A 24060-nucleotide genomic window follows, 5' to 3' on the forward strand; every position below is an offset into this window, starting at 1 on the left:
GGCACCAGTGTCGTCGCAGAGCAATGTGTGATTAAGTGCCTTGCTCAAGGACACAACACGTTGCCTCGGCTGGGGCTCAAACTCACGACCTTCAGGTCACTAGATGCCTAATATATGTCCACTATATGCCTTAACTACTTGGCCACGTGCCCACACATATCTCAGTACGTGACAATAATAAACCAATACGGCAAACCAACCCTCCAATACTCTTGTGCACTTACTTGGTGTTTTCTCCATCTTTATCACAGAGGTGAGACTATTGTGCATGAATATTTATTGTATTTGGTAATTTACTTCAACATTTACTGAATTTCTACCAGCCCGTCTACATTCCAGCAGGAAGCACATGATGTGACAACCTAATATTAAGTCTGATCAACTGAGAATGCAATAATGAACTCAAATTATCAGATTAAATAGTTCAAAAGATAGTTATGTTATGTGACACATTTACCTAGAGGTGCTTCATTGAAAATAATATTGATGGATGGCTACATGATTTTGCCAATAAAAAAATTAAAATGTTTTTCCAAAAGAAATCAACTATTCGGATGTGATGTCAATAATGACCAAAGTAATCTGAGGCAACAGAATGTAAATTAAAACATGCCGTATTACATTTGCTTCTCCTCTGCAATGATCGTCTTGTAATGTTTTAATGTTAAGAGCTAGAAGGGTATATGAGGTCTGTGCCCACTATACATGGCTCTCATACAAAACCCGGGAGGGTTTCCGAATCACAGGCGGTGTGGCATGCTTGCAGTTTTCTATCACAGTCACCGTGACATGATCGCTCTTCACGGAAGCAGCTGGCACAATGTCGCTGACATTTTCTGTCGACCCAGGTTCAGGGGTCTTGTCGAGGGCAGCCAGTTTTGCCTCTGACTCGGTGACATCTTCCTCAGAATGGTGGCTGGTCCCTTGCTGGGACTGTCTGTCTTCGTTAGACAAGGGGTGTACCGATACCTTAATTGCAATTTGCTGAGGCTGTTCATGCAAGGACGCCTCATCTGAGTCCCCTGCCGATGAGTTACTACGCTTTAAAGAGTTTGGTACGGTATACACCTCATCCTGGGCTTCCTGCCTGGCTGGCACGTCTCCCACGTAGATATGGCTTGGCTCATCCATGCCGACGGCCTCCATTATTTCCTCCATAAACATCTTGCAGTTCATGATGAGTGGTGGGAGGGGCACGCTTCTGGCAAGCTCCTCGATGTACCGGGCAAATTCCATCGTCTTAAATTGGGTGACCTTCGCCAGCTCCAGGGTTTTGGCCGAGGTGATGATGGGGATCCGTTTGGCAATCTCGAACGCCTTCTGCAGCTTCTCTGCACCCTCTGTCCTGAAAAACTCGTTGATGGCTTTCTCGGTCTTCTTGAGGTGGCTACTCATCATGCACAGGCGGGTGATGTTCAAGATCAGCACAATAGTGAACGCCACAAGGCAAACAATCATGTAGTAAATGCCCATATCCCCTGAGGTGAAGATGACTCTCAGAGTCACCGTGTAGTTGATGGTCCCATAAGGGTTTGAGGCCACACACGTGTACTTCCCTCGGTCCTCAAAAGTCACCGTAGTGATGTTCAACAAACCACTCTCCGAAATCCAACATTTGCCTGGTGAAACAACAGAGAGAAAAGCTTTTGAATGCATTAAGCAGATCAATGAACACAATTTAAAAACTTAACGTCTCACGCCAACACACTATGGTAATGTAGCGATTAGCGCAACGCTTCACAGCACCAGCAACCCAGGTTCAATACCCGACACTGCCAGTAAGAAGTTTCTCCTGTGACCATGTGGGTGCTGCCTGGAAAGAGTTTCTCCCTGTGACTGTGTGGGTTTCCTCCGGGTGCTCTGGTTTCCTCCCACAGTCCAAAGACGTACTAGTTGGTAGGTGAAATTGGTCATTGTAAATGTCTCTGTGATTAGGCTAGGTTAAATCAGGGGATTGCTGGGCAGCGTGGCTCGAAGGGCTGGAAGGGTCTATTCCTCACTGTATCTCAATAAATAAATAAACTTCCAAAACTATATTGTGCATCGTTTGTCTTTCTTACTACCTCAACAAATGTATGTAGGAATGTCGCAAAGTTCTACAGATGTACCATGGAGAGCATTCCAACTGGCTATGTCATTGTCTGGTATGAGGGGGCACTGCACAGGATCAAACTAAGCTGCAGAGAGTTGTGAACTCAGTCAGCTCCATCATGGGTACCAGCCTCCTCAGCATCCAGGACATCTTCATAGAGCAAGGCCCCAAACAGGCAGCATCCATCATTAAAGACCCTCATCACCCAGGACATTGCCAGCAGCACAGAGGAGGTATGGGAGCCTGAAGGCACACACTCAATGGTTCAGGAGCAGCTTCTTCCCCTCTCCCCATCTGCTTTCCGAATGGACATTGAACCCGTGAACACTACCTCACTACTTCTTTTTCCTCTTTCTGCACTACACCTTTAATTTAACTTCTTGATATTTGCAGTTTTTACTATTACGTATTAAAATGTACCGCTGCAGCATGGCAACAAATTCCACGACATAGGCCAGTAATATTAAACTTGATTCTGATTCTGTGACAGGCCCTTCTGCCCAACGAGCCTGTGCTGCCCAATTACACCCAAGTGACCAATTAACCTACAAACCAACCTATACCCTTTGGAACAGTTATTATCCCTCAAGCATTCATCATCGGGAAGAGAAGATGGCAGCACGACGCAGCTTGCAGCGGCCACTCCAGTGGTGATGTCTGTTATTTGTCAAGGAGGGTGCCGTGCACAATCCTGATTTGATGGAGATGGATTTGAGAGCATGGAGGAACATCTGGTGAAACTTCTGAAATGCCTGCTTCGCTGCCGCTGCTGCTGTGTGGTCCAGAATCTCCGGAGGGGAAGGCCCTGAGTCCTCGGCTTTGCTTGTTGCTCGGTGGCCGGGGTGGGGTCGAAGCGCTTGGCAGAGGATGGTGCTCGGAGAGGCTGTGTCGGAGGGGCTGGTCAGAGGCTCGAAGTTTTCGGACAGACTCAGAGTCTGCTGCGGTCGGGTGCTTCCAATGGTGCTGCATCAGCAAGTTGGCAGCGCTTGGAGGTTCGTGGCAGGGAGAGTTCCTCCCTTCTGCCATCTGCATGAGATGATGAGTCTATCGAGACTTGAGACTTTTTTTTACCGTGCCCATGGTCTGCTCTTTATCAAATTATGGTATTGCTTTGCACTGTTGTAACTATATGTTGTAATTATGTGGTTTTGTCAGTTTTAGTCTTTCGTTTGTCCTGTGTTTTCTTGTGATATCATTCTGGAGGAACGTTGTATCATTTTTTAATGCATGCATTACTAAATGACAATAAATGAGGACTGAGTGTCCTCATAATCCAATCTAATCTAATCATCATCAGGTGCCGTGCCCAGTTTGAGCTTTGACTGCCATGGCCCACACACTCCTGTTTCGGGTCAAGTGGATCAATTCATTGGTATTCATTTCCAGTTCTCTGGCTGCTGTCTCCATCATCATTTGTCTTTGTCTTTGTCTTCCTCTTGTTTTCTTCCCTTCAATCTTTCCCATAATTACCATGCATTCTAACTCCTCTGTCCTAAACACATGTCCAATGAAGTTACATTGCCTTTTCGTGATCTCATGCATTATTTCTCTTTTTGTGTTTGCTCTGTTCATGACGTCCTCGTTAGATATTTGTTTCGTCCATGATATTCTTTGCATCCTCCTCAAAAACCATATCTCTGCTGCTTCAATTTGTTTCCTCATGTTACTAGATATTGTCCAACATTCTGAGCCATATAACATAACTGGATAGACGTAACATTTCAGTACTCTGAGGCGGGTTGTCATGCCTAGGTTAGTAATGGTCAGTATACTCTTCATTCTCGTAAAGGTGTCTTTTGCCATCCCTGTTCTTCTTTTGATGTCCATGTCGCACCTGCCATCTGATGTCACCCAGCTTCCTAAGTAGCAAAAGTTCTGTACTTGTTTTACGTCTTCCCCATTTATTCTCAGCCTACAGATAGGATTCTCCTTCTTTTTGGATATCACCATACATTCTGTCTTTTTGCGATTGATAGATAGACCCATTTTTGCACTTTCTTCAACAATTATATCAATTAAGTTTTGTAGTTCTTCCTCCGTACTTGCAATTAACATAGTGTCATCCGCATATCTGAAATTATTGATGTTTTCACCGCCAACTTTGATTCCCAAGATGTCTCTTATCTTTTGTAATATTGTTTCACTGTACATATTAAATAAATCAGGGGAGAAAACACACCCTTGTCTAATGCCTCTCCTGATTTTCATAAACTGACTCACTTCTCCATCTATTCTTACAGTGGCAATTTGTTCCCAGTACAGATTTCTGATTAGGCGGAGGTCTTTCAAATCTAGATCTAGAGTTTTCTGTAATATTTCAAATAACTTATTGTGTTTCACTTTATCAAATGCTTTTGTGTAGTCAATAAAACAAACAAACAAATCTTTTTGCACTTGAATAGCTCATTCTAATAGTATCCTTAACATCAATATTGAGGCTGAGGTTGAAGAGTTCAGATAGAGATGGTGCTCAGTACTCGGTGTCGGAGGGCTGATCAGAGCTCGAAGTTTTCGGATGACTCAGAGTCAAACTGTGGTCGGGCATGGGAGGGAGAGTTTTCTTCCTTCTCCCGTCTGCGTGAGATGTGGGACTTCCGAGAGACTTTGAACTTTTTTACTGTGCCCATGGCCTGTTCTTCATCAAGTTATGGTATTGTTGCACTGTTGTAACTATATGTTATAATTATGTGGTTTTTTGTTAGTTTTTCAGTCTTGGTCTGTCCTGTGTTTCTGTGATATCACACCAGAGGAATATTGTATCATTTCTTAATGCATGCATTACTAAATGACAATAAAAGAGGACTGTGTGTCCTCATAATCTAATCTAATCTAATAATGTGTTTCTTGTACCTTTGTCTTTCACAAAACCACATTGTTTATTACCTATTTCAGCTTGTAACTTACTTTTAGCTCTCGTCGTCACAATTCTTAGAAGTATCTTGGTGATATGACTCATTAAACTTATGGTCCTATGTAATTCACATTCTATTGCTCCAGGTTTCTTAGGAAGAGTGATAAATACTGATTTTTTCATCTCTTCTGGTATTATTCCAGTCTCATAAATGTCATTGATTAAATCAGTAAGTTCTTCAATTCCATAATCTTCAAGGGCAATAATTTGTTCCATTACTAATTCATCAGGACCCGCTGCCTTTCCTTTCTTCATCTTATTTAATTCATTACGAACTTCAGATTTTAAAATACTTGAACCTTCAATGTTTTTCTTAATTTGTAGTTTTTCGCCTCGATCATCTTCAAACAGTTCCTGAATATAATAAGTCCATCTGTTCATAATCTCATCTTTTTCCATGATAATGGTACCATCCTTTGCTTTCAAACATTCACCTGAAGAACAGAGGAGCTTTTTACCAGAGGTATTCTTGATTTGTTGATGTAGACTTTTTGGATCAGTAATAGGGATTCTTTCTATTTGCTCATACTCCTGGTTTAACCATTCTTCTTTGGCTTTTTGACATAAGCTTTTAACTTTTTTATCTAAGGACTTATATTCTATAGGATTTGCTTTCTTCCGTCTCCTTTCTTCCATTAGATTTTTGATTTCATCTGTCATCCATTTATTCTTTGTGCTTTTTTTCTTTTTTAGGAATCACTGACTTTGCTGATTCTACCAAGGCATTCTTTAGAGAGTTAAATTTCATTTCTACATGATTGCTATCATCTTCAACAGATTCTATTTCTAGACTTTGAAATCTGTTCCTTACTTCAATTGTAAATTTTTGTCTTAAGGTTTCTTCTTTAATTAATTGCAAGTAGTCAAGGGATTGCTCAGGGTTGCTCAAGCATTAGGCTCCTGAAACAACATCGATAACTTCACTCACCCCAATACGAAACTGATTCCACAATCTATGGAGTCACTTTCAAGGACTATACAACTCATGTTCTCAATGGTTATATATAAAATAGTATTTTGCACATTGGTTGTTTGTCTATCCTTCTTGTGTACAGTGTTTCTTTGTATTTATTATGAATGCCCACAAGAAAATTATTCTCAGGGTAGTATATGTACTTTGATAATAAATTTACTTTGAACTTTGAACTTCTGTGGGAGGAAACTGAAGCACCTAAAGGAAATCCACGAGGTCACGGGGAGAATGTACAAACTCCTTACAGACAACAGTGGGCATTGAACCCGAGCTGCTGGCACTGTAAAAGCATTAAACTAACCGCTACACTACTGTGCCACCATCTACGTAGGGAATAATCCGTCTGGAAGGGATAGCACAAACATTTGTTTTCACTGTATCAAAGTTTAAAGCACATTTATTATCAAAGTATGTAAACTTTGAAACTCATCTCTTTACGGTTGTATATAGTATCTCGGTACACGTAATAACAATAAACCAGTACTAATCCCAATGCCGGTACTCCCAAATACTTAAGAGTCAGAACTAGAGTGTATGGAAATAGGCTGTTGGCTGAATTGGCCAAGATTCCCATCGAAGGTACACATCAAAAGCTGGAGAAGCTCAACATTTATTGAGACCCTTCATCTAGACCAGGGCTCCCCATCCTGGGGTTCATGGACCCCTTGCTTAATGGCATTGGTCCATGACATAAAAAAGATGGGAACCCCTGATCTAGACAAATCCATAAGAAACAGGATTAGGACCAGAATTAGACCATTCAGACAACCAGATCTGAGCTGTCATTCGGTTTATTTTCCTCTCAGCCCGTTCCCCTTTCTCCTCATAACTTTCCACACCCTTACTAATTAACTACTTATCAACTTCCCCTTTAAATATACCCACTGGCTTCCTCCATCTATTTGTTGCAGCAAATCTCAGCATCAAAGTCTCTTTCGTTTCCCATCTAAACTCTTCCCATTTGCCCATGTCTGGCCCATGTTCCTCGAAACCTTTCCTATCCATTAACTTGTCCAAGTGTCTTTCAAATGTTGTTAATGCACCTGCCTCAGCCACTTCCTCTGGCAGATCACTTCATATACTGATCACCCTCTGGGTGAAAGGGTTACCTCTCAGGTCCCTATTAAACCTCTCTCCTCTCACCTTAAACCTGTGCTGTATCGTTCTTGATTCCCCAACCCTGAGAAAAAGACTGTGCGCATTCACCCTATCCATGCCCCTTTGATTTTATACACATTCAAAAGACCGGCCCTCATTTTCCCACGCTCCAATGAATAATGTAGAAACCTCCAACCTCTCTCCATAACTCAATCCCTTGACACTCAGCAACATCCTCATAATTCTCCTCTGTGGTCTTTCCAGCTTAATGGCATATTGAGCACTGACACCCTTGACTGTCCGGTATACTGGTGATGTCTTCCTCAGTGAAGACTGATGCAAAATACCCGTTCAGTTCCTCCGCCATCTCCTTATGTCCCATTACAATTTCTCCAGAATCATTTTCTATCGGTCCTATATCTACTCTCACCTGTCATTTACTTTTTAAATACTTGAAAAAGCTTTTAGTATCCTCTTTGATATTATTTGCTAGCTTCCTTTCATAGTTCATCTTTTCCCTCTTAATGACCTTCTTAGTTTCCTTTTGCAAGCTTTTAAAAACTTCCCAATCCTCTGTCTTCCCACAAATTTTTGCTTTCTTGTATGCCCTCTCCTTTGCTTTAACTTTGGCTTTGACTTCTCTTGTCAGCCACGGTTGCATCCTTTTTCCATTAGAAAATTTCTTCTTTTTTGGAATATATTTGTCTTGCACCTTCCTCACCTCTCGCATAAACTCCAGCCACTGCTGCTCTGCCGTCCTTCCCGCTAGTGTCCCTTTCCAGTCAACTTTGGCCAGTTCCTCTCTCGTGCCACTGTAATTTCCTTTACTCCACTGAAATACCGACACATCGGATTTTGGCTTCTCTTTTTCAAATTTCACAGTGAACTCAATCATGTTATGATCACTGCCTCCTAAGGGTTTCTTCACCTCAATCTCTCTAATCACCTCCAGTTCATTACACAATACCCAATCCAGTACAGCCGATCCCCTAGTGGGCTCAACAACAAGCTGTTCTAAAAAGCCATCTCGTAGACATTCTACAAATTCTCTCGAGATCCAGTGCCAACCTGATTTTCCCAATCCACTCGTATGTTAAAATCCCCCACAATTATCATAACACTGCCCTTCTGACAAGCCTTTTCTATTTCCTGTTGTAATTTGTAGTCCACATCACGGCAGCTGTTAGGAGGCCTGTATATAACTGCCATCAGGGTCCTTTTATCCCTGCGATTTCTTAGCTCAACCCATAAAGATTCTGCACCTTCCGATCCTATGTCACCTCTTTCTAATGATTTAATATCATTTCTTACCAATAAAGCCACGCCACCCCCTCTGCCTACCTTCCTATCCTTCCGATACACCGTGTATCCTTGGACGTTCAGCTCCCAGAGACATGCATCCTTTAGCCACGTCTCAGTTATGGCCACAATATCATACCCGCCAATCTGTAGCTGTACAACAAGATCATCCACCTTATTATGCTGCGTGCATTTAAGTATAACACCTTAAGTCCAGTATTTGGTACTTTTTGCTTTGATTGCACTGCAACTCATCCTAATGACTACAAATTTGCCTCATCACCTGCCTGTCCTTCCTGACATCAATTACTGCTCACTATCTTAGATTTATTTCTGTTTTCCCCCTCCTCCGCTCTATCATTCTGGTTCCCATGCCCCTGCCAAATTAGTTTAAACCCTCCCTAACAGCTCTATTAAACCTTCCCACCAGGATATTGGTCCCCTTCAGGTTCAGGTGTAACCCGTCCTTTCTGAGCAGGTCATACTTCCTCCAGAAGAGATCCCAATGATCCAAGAATCTAAAGCCTTGCCCCCTGCACGAGTCCCTCAGCCACGCATTCATCTGCCTGATCCTACTATTCTTGCCCTTGCTAGCATGTGGAACAGGTAGCAATTCTGAGATTACTACCCTGGAGGTCCTGCTTCTCAGCTTCCTTCCTAACTCCTGGAAATCTCTCTTCAGGACCTCCTCCCTTTTCCTATCTATGTCACTGGTACCAACATGTACCAAGACAACTGGCTGCTCGCCCTCTCCCTTCAGAATATTCTGGACCCGAGCCGAGACATCCCGCACCCTGGCACCTGGGAGGCAACACACTATGCGGGTATCTCTATCAGGCTCACAGAATCTCCTGTCTGTTCCTCTGACTACGGAATCCCCTATGACTACCGCATTCCTCTTCTCCCTCCTTCCCTCCTGCACAACAGTGCCCGAGACCCGGTTACCGTGGCCGTCCCCCGTCAGGTCACCCCCCTCAACAGCATCCAAAATGAGATATTTGTTGATGAGACTACATATGGTGCACTGTGCACACTACTTTTCTTATATAAGAGGGCACAAATCACTGTTGCCTAGTCTGAGAACTCAATCTTCGAGTACCATCTTCCTCCATCATGGGATACGATCTACAAGGTCTCTCTGTACATTATTTCCTTCTGAACTCCAGGAGATCAGAAAGGTTCTTAAAGGCTCCAGGAAAGCACTTGATCCTTTTTCATCTGAAAGGTTATTAAACTAAAAAAATTTTGATAGGAAAACCATAAGGCATAGGAACAGAATTAAACTATCAGGCCCATCAAATCTGCTCCGCCATTCCAACATCCCCCTCAACCCCATTCTCCTGTCTTCTTCCCGTAACCTTTGATGACCTGACTAATCAAACTCCACTTTAAATCTACTCAATGACTTGGCCTCCACAGCTGTCTGTGGCAATAAATTCTCCCCTCTGGCTAAAGGATTTTTTCCTGATCTTTGTTCGAAAATGGTCATCCCTCTATTCTGAAGCTGTGCCCTCTGGCCCTAGACTCCCCCACAATCGGAAGCATCCTTTCCACATCCTTTCAGTTATATACATATTACAGGATCTCTTATTGCAATTTACAAATATTTATATAAGTTATGCAATATATATATATTCACTGTAATTTATATATACAGTATAAATGAGTACTGCAATTAATGATTTATGGTTCATTTGTATTAATTTAGCAGTATTAAAATGTTGCCTAGTGACTTGGAGTATATCCTGAATCATGTTTAACTTTCCTTGACAGCACAGTCATTGAAGTACCTTTCAAACGAACGTAAGTAGTTCCATGTAAACTCACCGTAACTTGTACCAAAATAGCAATGCCTCATCAGCAAGGTTTCCATTCCAAACCACAGTTCACTTTGTTTGGCGACACAGTAGCCTGTGGTTATGACCCTACACATGCAACACAGACATTCTATTCAAAGCCTGCCATGCCTAGCTGCAGAACTAAATTCAATAAATCCGCCTAATTTAGTCATATAAACTGCTGGGTTGTTGGAGTAACAACTGGTGTTTCTCAGGAAGGGACCAGGCCACTTGTTGAAATGAAAACTCAGCCCTTTCCAGCCTCTTTGCTGACTGCAGTCACTGCTGTAATGTGGGAAAGGCAGCAGCCAGTTCATGCACAGCACATTTCCACCAGCAGCAGTGGGATAATCGACACACAGAACCATCAACTCCCACGCAAAGGTACAAGGGCGGGAAAAAACACGGGTTCAAGTTCAGCTTCTAGTTTGCTGTTATTAGACTCTTGAATTGACCCCTTGTATGTTAAAAATTTGCCCTTGACCTCACAATTTATTTAATTGTTCATGGTGCAACTGTAACGAAAACCAATTTCCCCCAGGATCAATAAAGTATGACTATGACTATGACTACGACTATGACTATGATTTCGTCGCAGCCTTTCAATCTTATTGTCTGACTGCACGGCACTTCATCTGTAAACTTTACATCCACACCACCAGGTTTGGGAGAGGCCCCATGTGCCACCGAGACACTAAGCATTCAGACGGCGACCACCAGGTTTGGGAGTAGTTGTCGCCCTGCGGCTATCGGGCCACTGGACCAGCTTCGCTCGCCTCAGCGCTGAACTGAGTCCACCGCGGCAGACCCACTTTCAGGGACTCTGCCGTCCGTGCTCCACGTGTTATTTGTTGATTTTTATCTTGCTGTTTGTGTGATTTGTTCCCTCTTGCACTTTGGATGTGTAGCTGTCTGTGCTGTGCGTGGTTTCTCGTGGGTTCTGTTGTGTTTCTTTGTTCTGCGAGTGCCTGCAATAAGGTGAGTCTCAAGGTTGCACAGGGTTTACATACTTTGATAACAAATTTGAACTCTGCACTTGGTACGACCTCAATGCACTGGTTAGGTGAAATGATCCATATGCATGGCATGCAAAACTAAATTTTATCGCTGTACCTCAGTACATGTGATAACCATAAACAACTTTTCCAGAGTTTCAAGTCCTGCATTCCACAACTTCAATGACTCTGCATTCTGTGATTGTTTTTCCCCGTACTACCTTGACGTACTTGTACTTAGAAATGATCTCTATAGATGGCATGCAAAACAAAGCTTTTCACTGTACCCCAGGACGTGTGACAGTAATAAAGTACAACAGGTTTAAATTTAATTTGTCACATATACAGTACTGTGCAACTCACAGGCACCCCAGCTGTATAGTACATGCCTAAGACTTTTTTTACTACAGCACTGCAGTAACTTTATGTATTGCATTGTACTGCTGCCGCAAAAAAAAATGACATATGAAAGGTGATGGATACGACATATGACAGATGAGAGGTGTATAAGATGATGAGAGGCATTGATCTTGTGGATAGCCAGAGGCTTCTTCCCAGGGCTGAAATGGCTAACACGAGGGGGAATAGTTTTAAGGTGCTTGGAAGTAGGTACAAGGGTGATGTCAGAGGTAGGTTTTTCACACAGAGAGTGGTGGGTGTGTGGAATGCACTACCAGCGACGGTGGTGGAGGTGCATACAATACGGTCTTTTAAGAGACTCTTAGAGAGGTACATGGAGCTTAGAAAAATAGAGGGCTATGCGGTAGGGAAATTCTCTGCAGTTTCTAGAGTAGGTTACATGATCGGCACAACATTGTGGGCCGAAGGGCCTGTAATGTGCTGTGAATTTCTATGTTTCTATATGTGAGTGATGATAAACCTGATTCTGATATGGGTCTCAATTGTGGACTGAGAGTGGGAAGAGGGCAGGGAGAAAGGAGAGCACGGAAAGCACCAGAGAGACCTTTTGTAATGACCAATAAATGAATTGCTTGGAACCAAATGACTTGCACCACCCCCTCCCTGGCACTCCTTCTCCGCCACCCGTCCCACACACCTCATCGCCTCCACCCTCACGATTCCCAACACCCTTTGCTCCCGCCAGATTTATAAACTTGCTCTCTGTTCCATGTCGGCAAATACAGCCCTGTGTAAAAGTTTTAGGCACCCTAGCCATGTATATGTGCCTAAGACTTTTGCACAGTACTCTATTTAATTAATATTATTTGTTATTTTTGCTGTATTTGCAGTCTTTTGCACAGTGTTGTTCAATTTTGTGTGTAGTTTTTCATTGATTCTATTGTATCTCTCCATGAATGCCTGTAAGAAAATGAGATCAGAGTAGTATATAGTGACATATACATACTTTAATAATAAATTTTCTTTGGAGAGGTGAACTGAAAGGGCCTATTCCTGTCCTGAACGTGTCTATGATTCCACACACAAAAGGACTGAACACAGGTCCTTGGAGCTGTCAGCCAATGGGATAGTGCCAGGTTGTGGGAACTCACTGACCACAAAAAGGCCATTTGATGCATTGTGGCAGCATCCTCAACGTAAAAGTACTTACACTTCAAAGTGTCTTGGAATCAATTGTCTAACAAGTTTTGGGTTTCTAAATAACAATGTAAGTCAAGGTAAAAATATTCGAGGCAGATATTGCTTTAGAGAAAAAGAAGTGTGCCTTTTACAAAATTAAACCATTCTTCCTGATATCTTATCCTTCCACTGGTATTGCAAGGACATAAATAGATTAACGAGTGGCTGGATGATACAGCAAGTTGGTGAAAAGTCACCATGTGAAGAAGCAGTGGAGATGATCTGCTATTCCACACACATGGAGCTTCTGACGGAAGTCAAGCCTCCTTGGAATGCAGCCAACCCATGACAAGGCACTTTTCTCAACAGGGAAGAGAAAACTGAACTGGAAATTTATGTAGAGGGCTTTTTCCCACCCTCAGGACTCCCAAAGGTCTTGGCAATTGACTGATGAATGCTGGCTGCTATTAATTATGCAAAAGGCGAGAAAACTCACGATTGTAGCATTGTCTTTTGCCAAGTCTCATCAGTTGAGTGAAGATTATTAAGCACAACAACTTTAACGTGGCATAGATCAGGGGTCCCCAACCATTTTTGCTCTGCAGACCAGTTGACCGGGGGAGTGGTGTTCAATTAGGGTTAAACTCACCTCAACATGTCTTTTACAGTTAGGGTTGCCAACTTTCTCACTCCCAAATAACGAACAAAAGTAGCAGTCAAATCCGAGGAAAGACTACCATGACCATGAAGCCTTGCGCGGGCACCTGTGTGTGCATGCGTGTATGTGCTGATTTCTCCCCCCACAAATCGGTTTTGCCTTCATCTTCCCGATTATACTATACATACATTATTTCTACTTTATATAGGTTGAGGGGGGACTTGATAGAGGTATTTAAAATTATGAGGGGGATAGATAGAGTTGACGTGGATAGGCTTTTTCCATTGAGAGTGGAGGAGATTCAAACAAGAGGACATGAGTTGAGAGTTAAAGGGCAAAAGTTTAGGGGTAACATGAGGGGGAACTTTTTTACTCAGAGAGTGGTAGCTGTGTGGAATGAGCTTCCAGCAGAAGTGGTTGAGGCAGGTTCGATGTTGTCATTTAAAGTTAAATTGGATATCTATATGGACAGGAAAGGAATGGAGGGTTATGGGCTGAGTGCAGGTCGGTGGGACTAGGAGAGAGTAAGAATTCGGCACGGACTAGAAGGGCCGAGATGGCCTGGTTCTGTGCTGTAATTGTTATATGGTTATAGGCTGTGTATTTATCATATCATTCCTGCTTTTACTATATGTTAGCATTATTTATTTTCGGTTTTATGTGTTATTTGGTATGATTTGCTAGGTTTGTTTTGGGTCTGGGAACACTCAAAAATTTTTCCCATGTAAATTAATGGTAATTGCTTCTTCGCTTCACGCCTTTTGGGCACGGAAGGTTTCATGGGAACGCTCTACCTTAGCGAGGGAAATACGGGACAAACCAATTTAGCCCAATATACAGGATGTCCCAGCAAATATGGGGCAGTTGGCAACCCTATGTTCAAGTTCAACAGTGCGTGACAGGGGATGAGGAAAGGTGCAGCTGACTTGGTAGCACATTGCTCTGCAGCCCGGTGGTTGGGGACCGCTGGCATAGATTATACCTACCTGAGGCCAGAATACACGTTTGGGAGGCTCAGTGGCACAGCAAGAAGAGCCGCCACCTCACAGCACCAGAGACCCGGGTTCAATCCTGACCTCGGCTTCTGTCTGTGTGGAGTCTGCAAGCTCTCCCAGTGAATTATCTGGTTTCCGCCAGGTGATCCGCCTTCCTCCCTCATCCCAAAGCTGGTAGTGTAACTGGCCGCTGTAGATTGGCCCTGGCACATAGGTGAGTGGTAGAACCTGGAGAGGAGGTTAATGTTGTTGTTCGTCCATCGTTGACGTTGATGAGGACCTCGACACCATAACGATGGTGTCGAGACTAGTGCGTGATTTGGATTTAAGTGAGGGAGAGTTGCGCAGCGTCAGCCTCAATCTCTCTTCCCAATTCCCATCTGGATCCAGTGGCAAGACAGAGTCTAGACAGCTGGAGATGGGACTAGGCGCAGTGGATGACCAGGACATCTTCTGTGTCTTGTCCTGCTCTACACGTTCCACGACGCTTGCAGAGACCGCCTTCTTGACCGTTGGACCTTCCATTGGTCTTGTCCGCTCAATCCGCCGGAGTCTGTCTTCACATGCTGGGATAGACAACTCCCTATCTCACCGAGGGTTGGAGACCCGTCGGCTACCCTCACCTGGTTTAGCCGGCTTGTCAAAGCCGTTAATGTAGGATTAGTATGAATGGGTAGTTGATGGTCAGCATGGACTCAATGAGTTGGATGGGCCTGTTTCATGCTGTACCTCTCCTTGACTCTAATGAGCTTGCATATATATCACACTTTCACAGTGTGCCAGGTCATGTCAAAATACTTTGAAATTAAATCATAGGGTCATACAGCACGGATCATCTGTTACAATGTTGGAATAAAAAGAGCCAACTTGCTCCCACAGTTATTTTTGGCATTGGCTGAAAGACAAACCTTATTTTTAAAGATTAGATTTAAAAGATTAGCTTTATATGCCACATGTACATCAAAACGGACAGTGAAATGCAACATAAGGAGGCTACAAGGGGGATATTTATAGATGAAGTGAGAGGGCAAAGGACTAGTAATGGAGTTCAAAATGGGGAAAATGTGGTTTTGTCTGTTTGGTAGATAAAACAGGGAAATATATGGTACTGTGAAAATGTCTTAGGAGCATATATAGCTAGGGTACATATTGGCAAATACAGTATTGTACAAAAGTCTTCAGCACATATACAGGTAGGCTGCCTAAGACTTTTGTACAATGCTGTATTTGTCAATGAGGAGCAGAGCACAAGTTTGTAAATCTGGTGGAAGAAAAGGATGCTGGGAATGCCGTGGGTGGAGCACTGTGGGAAGGGTGTGGGACAGGCGGAAGAAGAGGAGTGCCAGGATAACGACTGACATGGGTACATACACACCCAGCCCTGAGTCACCAGGCACGGTCATATGATTCCAAACAATTGGTTTATTGATCATAGCAGAATGTCTCTCTGGTGCTTCCCACTCCCTTCCCCTTGTCCCAACCATACTTCGCTTCTCTCTGTCCCCTTCCCCCCTCAGTCCACAATAGAGACCCATATCAGAATCAGGTTTATCATCACTCATGTGTGTCATGAATTGTGTGTTTTTTGCAGCAGCAGTACAGTTCAATAGATAAAATTACTGCAGTACTGTGCAGAAGTCTTAGGCACCCTAGTTCTATATCTGCCTAAGACTTTTGCACAGAACTGTACATTGAAATGTGTTATTTGTGTCAATGGCCAACACAGTCCAAGGATGTGCTGGGGGCATCACGCAAGTGTCGCTATACTTCAGGTGCCAGTGAAGCATGCCCAGAACTTACTAACCTTGTGTGTCTTTGATGTTGTTCATTACAACACAGTGGAAGTGAGATTACTCATTGAGTCATTTTTCTTGTGTGTATTACCTGACTCGTGGACAAAATCATCTTAGACCCCTGTACAAATAGACCCCATTCGTATTAACTTTGCAAACCTTGTCTGAGCTGCTTCTAATTACAGTTACAACCTTCCTTCAAAAAGAACCCAGATATTGCACCCAACGCTCTGATGTGGTCTCACTAATGCCCTCTTTGCTGTATTTGCACACAACCCATATCCCTCTCTGGTGGTACATCAACATAGCGATTAGCTCAATGCTTTACAGCCCCAGAGATTAGGGTTCAATTGCAGCCACTGACTGTAAGGAGTTGGCAGGCTTGCCTGTGACCACATGGGCTTCCTCCAGGTGCTCCAGTTTCCTCAAACTTTCCAAAAAGATGCACAGGTTAAGGATAGTAAGCTGTGGGCATGCTATGTGAACACAAAGAAACATGGCGACACTCGACGGCTGCCCCCAGCACATTCTCGGACAGTATTGGTCGTTCATGGAGGCGACTCATTTCACCGTGTGTTTCCTTAGAGATACAGTGTGGCAACAGGTCCTTCCAGCCCAATAAGCCTGCACCGCCCACCTACACCCATGTGACACAGGGAGAACTTTTAAACTCCAAACAGACAGTGATGGGAATAGAACCCCGGCCACTGGCGCTGTAAGAGCATTGTGCTAGCCACTATGCAGGTGGCATGTGACGATTAAAGCTAATCTTTCTCTCTCTGTCTCACTATTTGGATAATAGATTTACCTGCTTTACCTACCAAATAGACAAATCCACACTTGGCCCACATTGAGCTCATTAGCCAGTCGTTTGCCCTTTCATTCATCTATAAATATCCCCCTTGTAGCCTCCTTACGTTGCCTTCGCAATTCACTTTCTCTGTGTCATCGGTAAATTTAGCATCTACACCTTTGCTGCCATCATCTAAATCACTGAAATGAAGTGGAAAGAGCTGGGCTACCAGCACTGATCTAAGTGGCATGCTACTGGTTATACCTTGCCAAACCTGAAAAGAACCTACTTCTGCTTGCTTTCTATTTTCTGTTACTGATCGGGCTAATGGCGCACTCAAAGCGCTACAAGTTCAAAATTCAAAGTATATTTATTATCAAAGTACATATACTGTGTGTGGCCAAGTGGTTAAGACGTTGGACTAGCGATCTGAAGGTCGTGAGTTCGAGCCCCAGCAGAGGCAGCGTGTTGTGACTTTGAGCAAGGCACTTAACCACACACTGCTCCAGGCCACCCAGCTGAAAATGGGTACCGGCAAAATGCTGGGGGTTAACCTCACGATAGACTGGTGTCCTATCTGGGGGGGAGTCTTGTACTCTCAGTCGCTTCACGTCATGGAAACCGGCATAAGCACCGGCCTGATGAGCCTATAAGGCTCGGGACAGACTTTAACTTAAATGCGCCATACACTGTGTGACATCATGTACTAACCTGAGACCAATTTCCTTGCAGAGAAAAAATACAATAGAATCAATGAAAAACTACACACAAAGACTGACAACCCATATGTAAAGAAAGACAAAATGCAAATACAATAAATAAACAAACAAACAAATGAATTACACTGAGAACATGAGCTGCAGAGTCCTTGGAAGTGAGGCCAGAGGATGTGGAATCAGTTTAGTGTTGAGGTGAGTGAAGTTATCGACACTGGTTTGGGAGCCTGATGGTTGAAAGGTAATGACTGTTTCGAAACCTAGTGGTGTGGGACCTGAGGCTCCTGGACCTCCTTCCCAGTGGCAGCGGTGAGAATAGACCACGGCCTGGACGATGACTGTGCACAGGCCACTTGGTTCCACGCATTCCCCAAGTGCCGACTGGTTACGAGGACTCTGCCGCATAGGTGATTTTTTTTTTTGCCAGCAGACTATTTTTAGAAATCCTGACACGTCCTCTAGTATACAAACTGCATATTCAGCTGCATCCTGTGACGTTAAGTGGAGGGAAGAGCTGCATTATTGGCATCCGGCCAATGGCAAGGAACGAGTTTCCAAAAATACGGATGTATTTTACAATGTTTTCCACACCAACTTCATTCAATTTTACTTCCTGTTCGTGGTACATTGCTGGATATTAAGAACATCCAGTACAGAAGGTCTATCCCAGTAGCACATCGCTCGATAGTGCTGGAGCTGGACTTGTGCAGCATGTTGCAGTCTGCTTCAGCCGCCTGGGAAAAACAGCTTCCCAGGTGGTACATAGAGGAGGTGCGCGGTCCATCGGATGGTGCAGGTGATTGTCTTGGACGTTTTTGTTGTGGTTGCAGGACTTTGATCATGCAGAATGCTGCAAGTCCGATGGTGGAGGATTTGTTGCGATGGGAAAACACTTTTGGACATTGGTAATGTCGACTGCTATGAGTCCAATTCACTGGTTCATTAGAGAGACCAGCGGCAGGGGAGCCGTGTGGCCACGGCTGTCACATGAAACAGGCCCTCGTGCCTCTGGGTGGGCTGTTGCAGCCACCGGGTCTGGGTGGGTCTCACTGGGTCTGGGTGGCCCTCATGCCTCTGGGTGGGCTGTTGCAGCCACCGGGTCTGGGTGGGTCTCACTGGGTCTGGGTGGCCCTCACGCCTCTGGGTGGGCTGTTGCAGCCACCGGGGATAGAGACACCAGAGCAGGCTGTGTGTCACTGAATTTCGTGCTGGGTTGGAGGCTGGCCCCTCCTGTGGAAAACGATCTGGAACGTGTTCATCTGCAGCTACACTTGTACAAGATGAGGAACTTCTGCGGGCTTTTTCTTGCAGAAACGTGGCTCCAAAACAACATTCCATGCACCATTAATCTACAGGTCATGACACCCCAGCTCTTGGACTATATTCTTATTTTTTAATATTATCATTTTTGTGACAATATGTTTTCTGCTATCGTAATTAGATATACTCTGTGTGACCAGTGGTACTGTGTTTTGCACCTTCGCCCCGGGGGATCGACCACAAGACCATAAGATAGAGGAGCAGAATTAGGCCATTTGGCCCATCGAGTCTGCTCCGCCATTTTATCATGGCTGATCCAATTTTCCTCAACTCCAATCTCCTGCCTTCTCCCTGTATCCCTTCATGGCCTGACCAATCAAGAATCTATCACCCTCTGCCTTAAATATACAAAAAGACTTGGCCTCCACAGCTGCCTGTGGCAAAGAATTCCACAGATTCACCACTCTCTGGCTAAATAAATTCCTCCTCATCTCCATTCTGAAAAGACCTTCCTCTATTCTGAGGCTGTGGTCTTAGACTCTCCCACCACAGGAAACATCCTCTCCACATCGACTCTATCAAGGCCTTTCACCACACGGTTTCAATGAGGCCACCCCTCATTCTTCTGAATTCTAGTGAATACAGGCCCAGAGCTCTTCATATGAAAAGTCATTTAACCCTGGAATCATTTTCCTGAACCTTCTTTGAGCTCTCTCCAGTTTTAGCACCTCCTTTCTAAGGTGCCCAAACCTGCTCACAATACTCCAAGTGAGGCCTCACCAGTACTTTATAAAGTTTCAACATTACGTCCCTGCTTTTATATTCTAGTCCTCTTGAAATAATTGCTAACATTGCATTTGCCTTCCTCACCACAGACTCAACCTGCAAATTAACTTTTAGGGAATCCTGCACAGGGACTCCCAAGTCCTTTTGCACCTCAGTTTTATGTATTTTCTCTCCATTTAGAAAATCGTCAACCCTTTCATTTCTTATGTATGACCATACACTTCCCGACACTGTATTCCATCTGCCACTTCTTTGCCCATTCTCCGAATCTAAGTCCTTCTGTAGCCTCTCTACTTCCTCAAGACTACCAGCCCCTGCAGTTATCTTAACATAGTCTGAAAATTTAGCAACAAAGTTATCGATTCCATCATCCAAATCATGGACTTATAACATCAAAAGAATCAGTCCCAATACAGACCCCTGTGGAACACCACTAGTCACTGGCAGCCAGTCAGAAAAGGCTCCCTTTATTCCCACTCTTTGCCTCCTGCCAATCAGCCACTGCTTTATCCATGCTAGAATCTTCCCTGTAATACCATGGGCTCGTAGCTTGTTAAGCAGCCTCACGTGTGGCACCTTGTCAAAGGCCTTCTGAAAATCCAAGTACACAACATCAACCAATTCTCCTTTATCTATCCCATTTGATACTACTTCAAAGAGTTCCAATAGATTTGTCAGGCAAGATTTTCCCTTGAGGAAACCATGCTGACTACGGCCTATTTTATCATGTGCCTCCAAGTACCCTGAGACCTCATCCTTAATAATCAACGCCAACATCTTCCCAACCACTGAGGTCAGACTAACTGGCCTATAGTTTCATTTCTTCTGCCTCCCTCCATTCTTGAAGAGTGGAGTGACATTTTCAATTTTCCAGTTTTGTGGAACTATTCCAGAATATAGAGATTCTTGAAAGATCATTATTATCTCCACAATCTCTTCAGCCACCTCTTTCAGAACTCTGGGTGCAGTCCATCTGGTCCAGGTGACTTATCTACCTTCAGAGCTTTCAGTTTCACAAGATCCTTCTCCCTAGTAATGGTAACTTCACACACTTCATGCCCCCTGACACCTGGAACTTCTACCATACTGGTAGTTATTCCACAGTGAAGACTGATGAAAGAACGCTGTTTTGTTTGGCTATCTTCATGTGTATAGTTGAATGACAATTAATCTTAAACTTGAACCTAATTTATATGCAAAAATAGGTTATCCAGCACCATCAGTCAGGACTGGAGCTTATATTTCACAAGGTTTCTATTAATATAGCACTTTTCTTATCATGCACAAAGTGCTGGAGGAACTCAGCAGGTCAGGCAACGTCTATGAAGAGAAATAAACAGTTGAGGTTTCGGACCGAAACCCTTCACCAGGAGTCCTGATGAAGTCCTGATAAAGGGTCTCGGCACAAAACGTCAATTGTTTATTCCTCTCCACAGATGCTGTCTGACCCACTGAGCTCTTCCAGCACGTTGTGTGTCTGTTACTCTGGATTTCCAGCATCTGCAGAATCTCCTGAGTTTAACCCTTTCCTTATCTTCTGGCCTAGCTGCCACTGGTCTGAGACTCAACAGAGAATTAGCAATGATCCCATTCTGACAAGGTGGATGTTAAAACAAAATCTCCTGTGGCTGTTGATGTTGCAAAGAGGACGCAGACTCATGATAAGGCACTGGAGGAATAACACCTCATATTCTGCTTGGGTAGTCCATAACCCCTTGGTATGAATAATTGGAATTTTCAATTACAGGTAGCCCTTGTCTCCTATGTGTCCCACATCCAATCCACCTCCTGTCCTCCCACTATTGTCTAATTTTCCATATCCCACCCTTCAATTTGTCTACCAGAGTTTGTCAGGATTCCTAAAATTACCCCACTGGTGGTGCTAGACGCCGATAGTAGTCATACTTTATTGATCCCGGGGGAAATTGGTTATACATTAAGGAGATGCAAGAAACCCTTAGATAGGCACGTGAGTGATAGAAAAATGGAGGGCTATGTGGGAGGGAAGGGTTAGATTGATCTTAAAGTAGGTTAAAAAGTTAGCACAACGTTATAGGCCGAAGGATCCGTACTGTGCTGTACTGCTCTATGTTCTATGTTCTTAATCTCAACACCATCCAGATCAAAGCTGTCTACTTGATCGGTACCCATCTACTACACTAAACATTAATTTGCTTCAGAGTTATTGAAGCTCCATTTCTCCAGACAAGTGGAGCATCTGCAATCAGACTCCTAATACGCATGTTGTAAACCTTGGGAATGTGATGGGGTGGCAGGTGATGAGTCACCAATCCCCTGATGCCTTTGACGAACAAAGCTCTCTGAGCCTTGTACTTAACAAGGAAATGATCCTGCATCAATTAACACTTCTTGAAAAGAATTCTAACTTTCTACCAACCCCGTGTGTAGGTGTTACCTAAACTCACTCGTGCAAAGCATGGCTCTAATTTCCACAACCAATGGACTCTTTTCAAGGACTCTTCATCTCATGTTCTCTATATCTATCGCATATTTATTTATTGGTATTATTATTTCTTCTTTTTGTATTTGCACAGCTTGTTGTCTTCTGCATCTGGTTGAACGGCCTGGTTGGGCAGTCTTTCATTGATCTGTTATGGTTATTATTCTATAGATTTATTGAGAATGCCTACAAGAAAATGAATCTCAGGTTTGTATATGGTGGAATATATGTACTTTGATAATAAATTTACTTTCAACTTTGAACTTTGAAGTACCATGGATCTGACCTCTAAACCCATTGCAAACGTGGGTGCACAAATGCACTATGGCTGCTTACCTGGGCTACTCTGAAAAGACACCCTAAATCTGAGACTTTTACCAAGACCTCCAAAGGCAGGAGGAAAATGAAAATAACTCCAACTGCAAGATCCCCGCCACATTGCACACTAGCCTTCAGTGACACTGGGTCTAAATCCTGGAATCCCTCCCCAATGACACCAAAGCAAATAAGGATGGACAATGAACACTGCATCCTATTAAATAAAGGAAGAATCCAAATCTGATTTTGTGTTGCCGCATGCTTACACCTGTACATTTAACAACCACTAATTGTTTCCTCAACCAATTGCACAATTTAACATTCAATGAATCAAAATTCCTTTTGCCTCTTTTGGAGCTATTTTGCCATGGTTTGAAATGTACTCCCGTCTCATTGAATTCACAATGTGAACACAATGGGCTGGCTGACCTCCTGCTGTGTTGCAAATCACCTGCCAATTCATGACCTATAAAATTCAGCACAGGAACAGGTCCTTCCATCCATAATGTCTGTACTGAACACAAAACTGAATTAAACTAATTCTCTTCTGGATTTACACGTTCCATATTCATGTGTTTATCTAACAGGCCTCAGGGTACGTCCACACTACGCCAGATAATTTTGAAAACGAAGCTTTTTCTCTTCGTTTTACCCTCCCGTCCACACTGAGCCGGCGTTTTCAGCCCCCGAAAACGGAGATTTTCGAAAACACTCTCCAGAGTGAATAAATCCGAAAACGCTGAATATCCGGCGTAGTGTGTACGGGGTAAACGGAGAGATTTAAAAACATAGTCATGACAACACCACAACAACAATGCTTTTTTCTGCTTCTACTTGGTACTGCGCAAGCTGTTATAACGCGCAGTCGGTGTGAACGGCGTGAGAGTTAAATTGTGAAGTGATCTTTTTTGACTATTTAAAAACGCTGTCATGACGTGCCGGAACAGATGTTCGTTGTTTCGTTGAATGCCACCACCTAACACCCCGGTAGCCCGTCCCAGAGAACCACCACTCATCTACTGTATGTGAACAACTTGCCCTGTACACCTCCTGGGTGGGCATTCAGAATCTTTCTCCCAGGGTAGGAATGTTGACACTGAAATATGCAGTGATACATGTGGACTGCCACCAGTGCACCCTCACATGTGCCATTTGTTAACGCAAACGGCGCTGTTCACTGTATGTTTTGATACGCATGTTGACAAATGAACTTGAACCTTGAAATCCCAAAGTTTAGAGGGCATCCATTTAAGACCTGAGGTCCACGGATCCCTGCTTAATGGTGTTGGTCTGTGGCGTAAAGAAGGTTGGGAACCCCTGGTTTAAGGTGAGAGGAAGAAAGTTTAAAGGAGATTTGCAGAGCAAGTTGTTTACATCCAGAAGAGAACTGGCTTACTTTGGAAAGTTGGAATTTGAGGGGACAATTCACAGAAACTTATAAAGAAAGTAGCTCTTACAAACTTCTATGAAGTCTCAGCTCAGCCTCTGACATTCCAGGTAAAACAATCCAGGTTTGTCCAACCTCTCCTTGGGCT

At 43.6% G+C, this 24060-nt stretch overlaps 1 protein-coding gene across 1 annotated transcript in view; it reads right to left on the reverse strand.

Annotated features, from left to right (window-relative positions):
* Positions 1 to 260: 260 nt before the first annotated feature.
* Positions 261 to 24060, reverse strand: part of mfap3l (microfibril associated protein 3 like) — a 43348-nt gene continuing 19548 nt past the window's right edge. The window contains exon 3 of the mRNA XM_063049491.1: positions 261 to 1619. Coding sequence (XP_062905561.1) covers positions 700 to 1619 — 920 coding nt within the window. The 3' untranslated portion in view covers positions 261 to 699. The remainder of the gene's footprint in view (positions 1620 to 24060) is intronic.

This window comes from Mobula hypostoma, chromosome 5 (assembly GCF_963921235.1).
Source record: "Mobula hypostoma chromosome 5, sMobHyp1.1, whole genome shotgun sequence".
In the NCBI taxonomy this organism is placed as follows: domain Eukaryota; kingdom Metazoa; phylum Chordata; class Chondrichthyes; order Myliobatiformes; family Myliobatidae; genus Mobula; species Mobula hypostoma.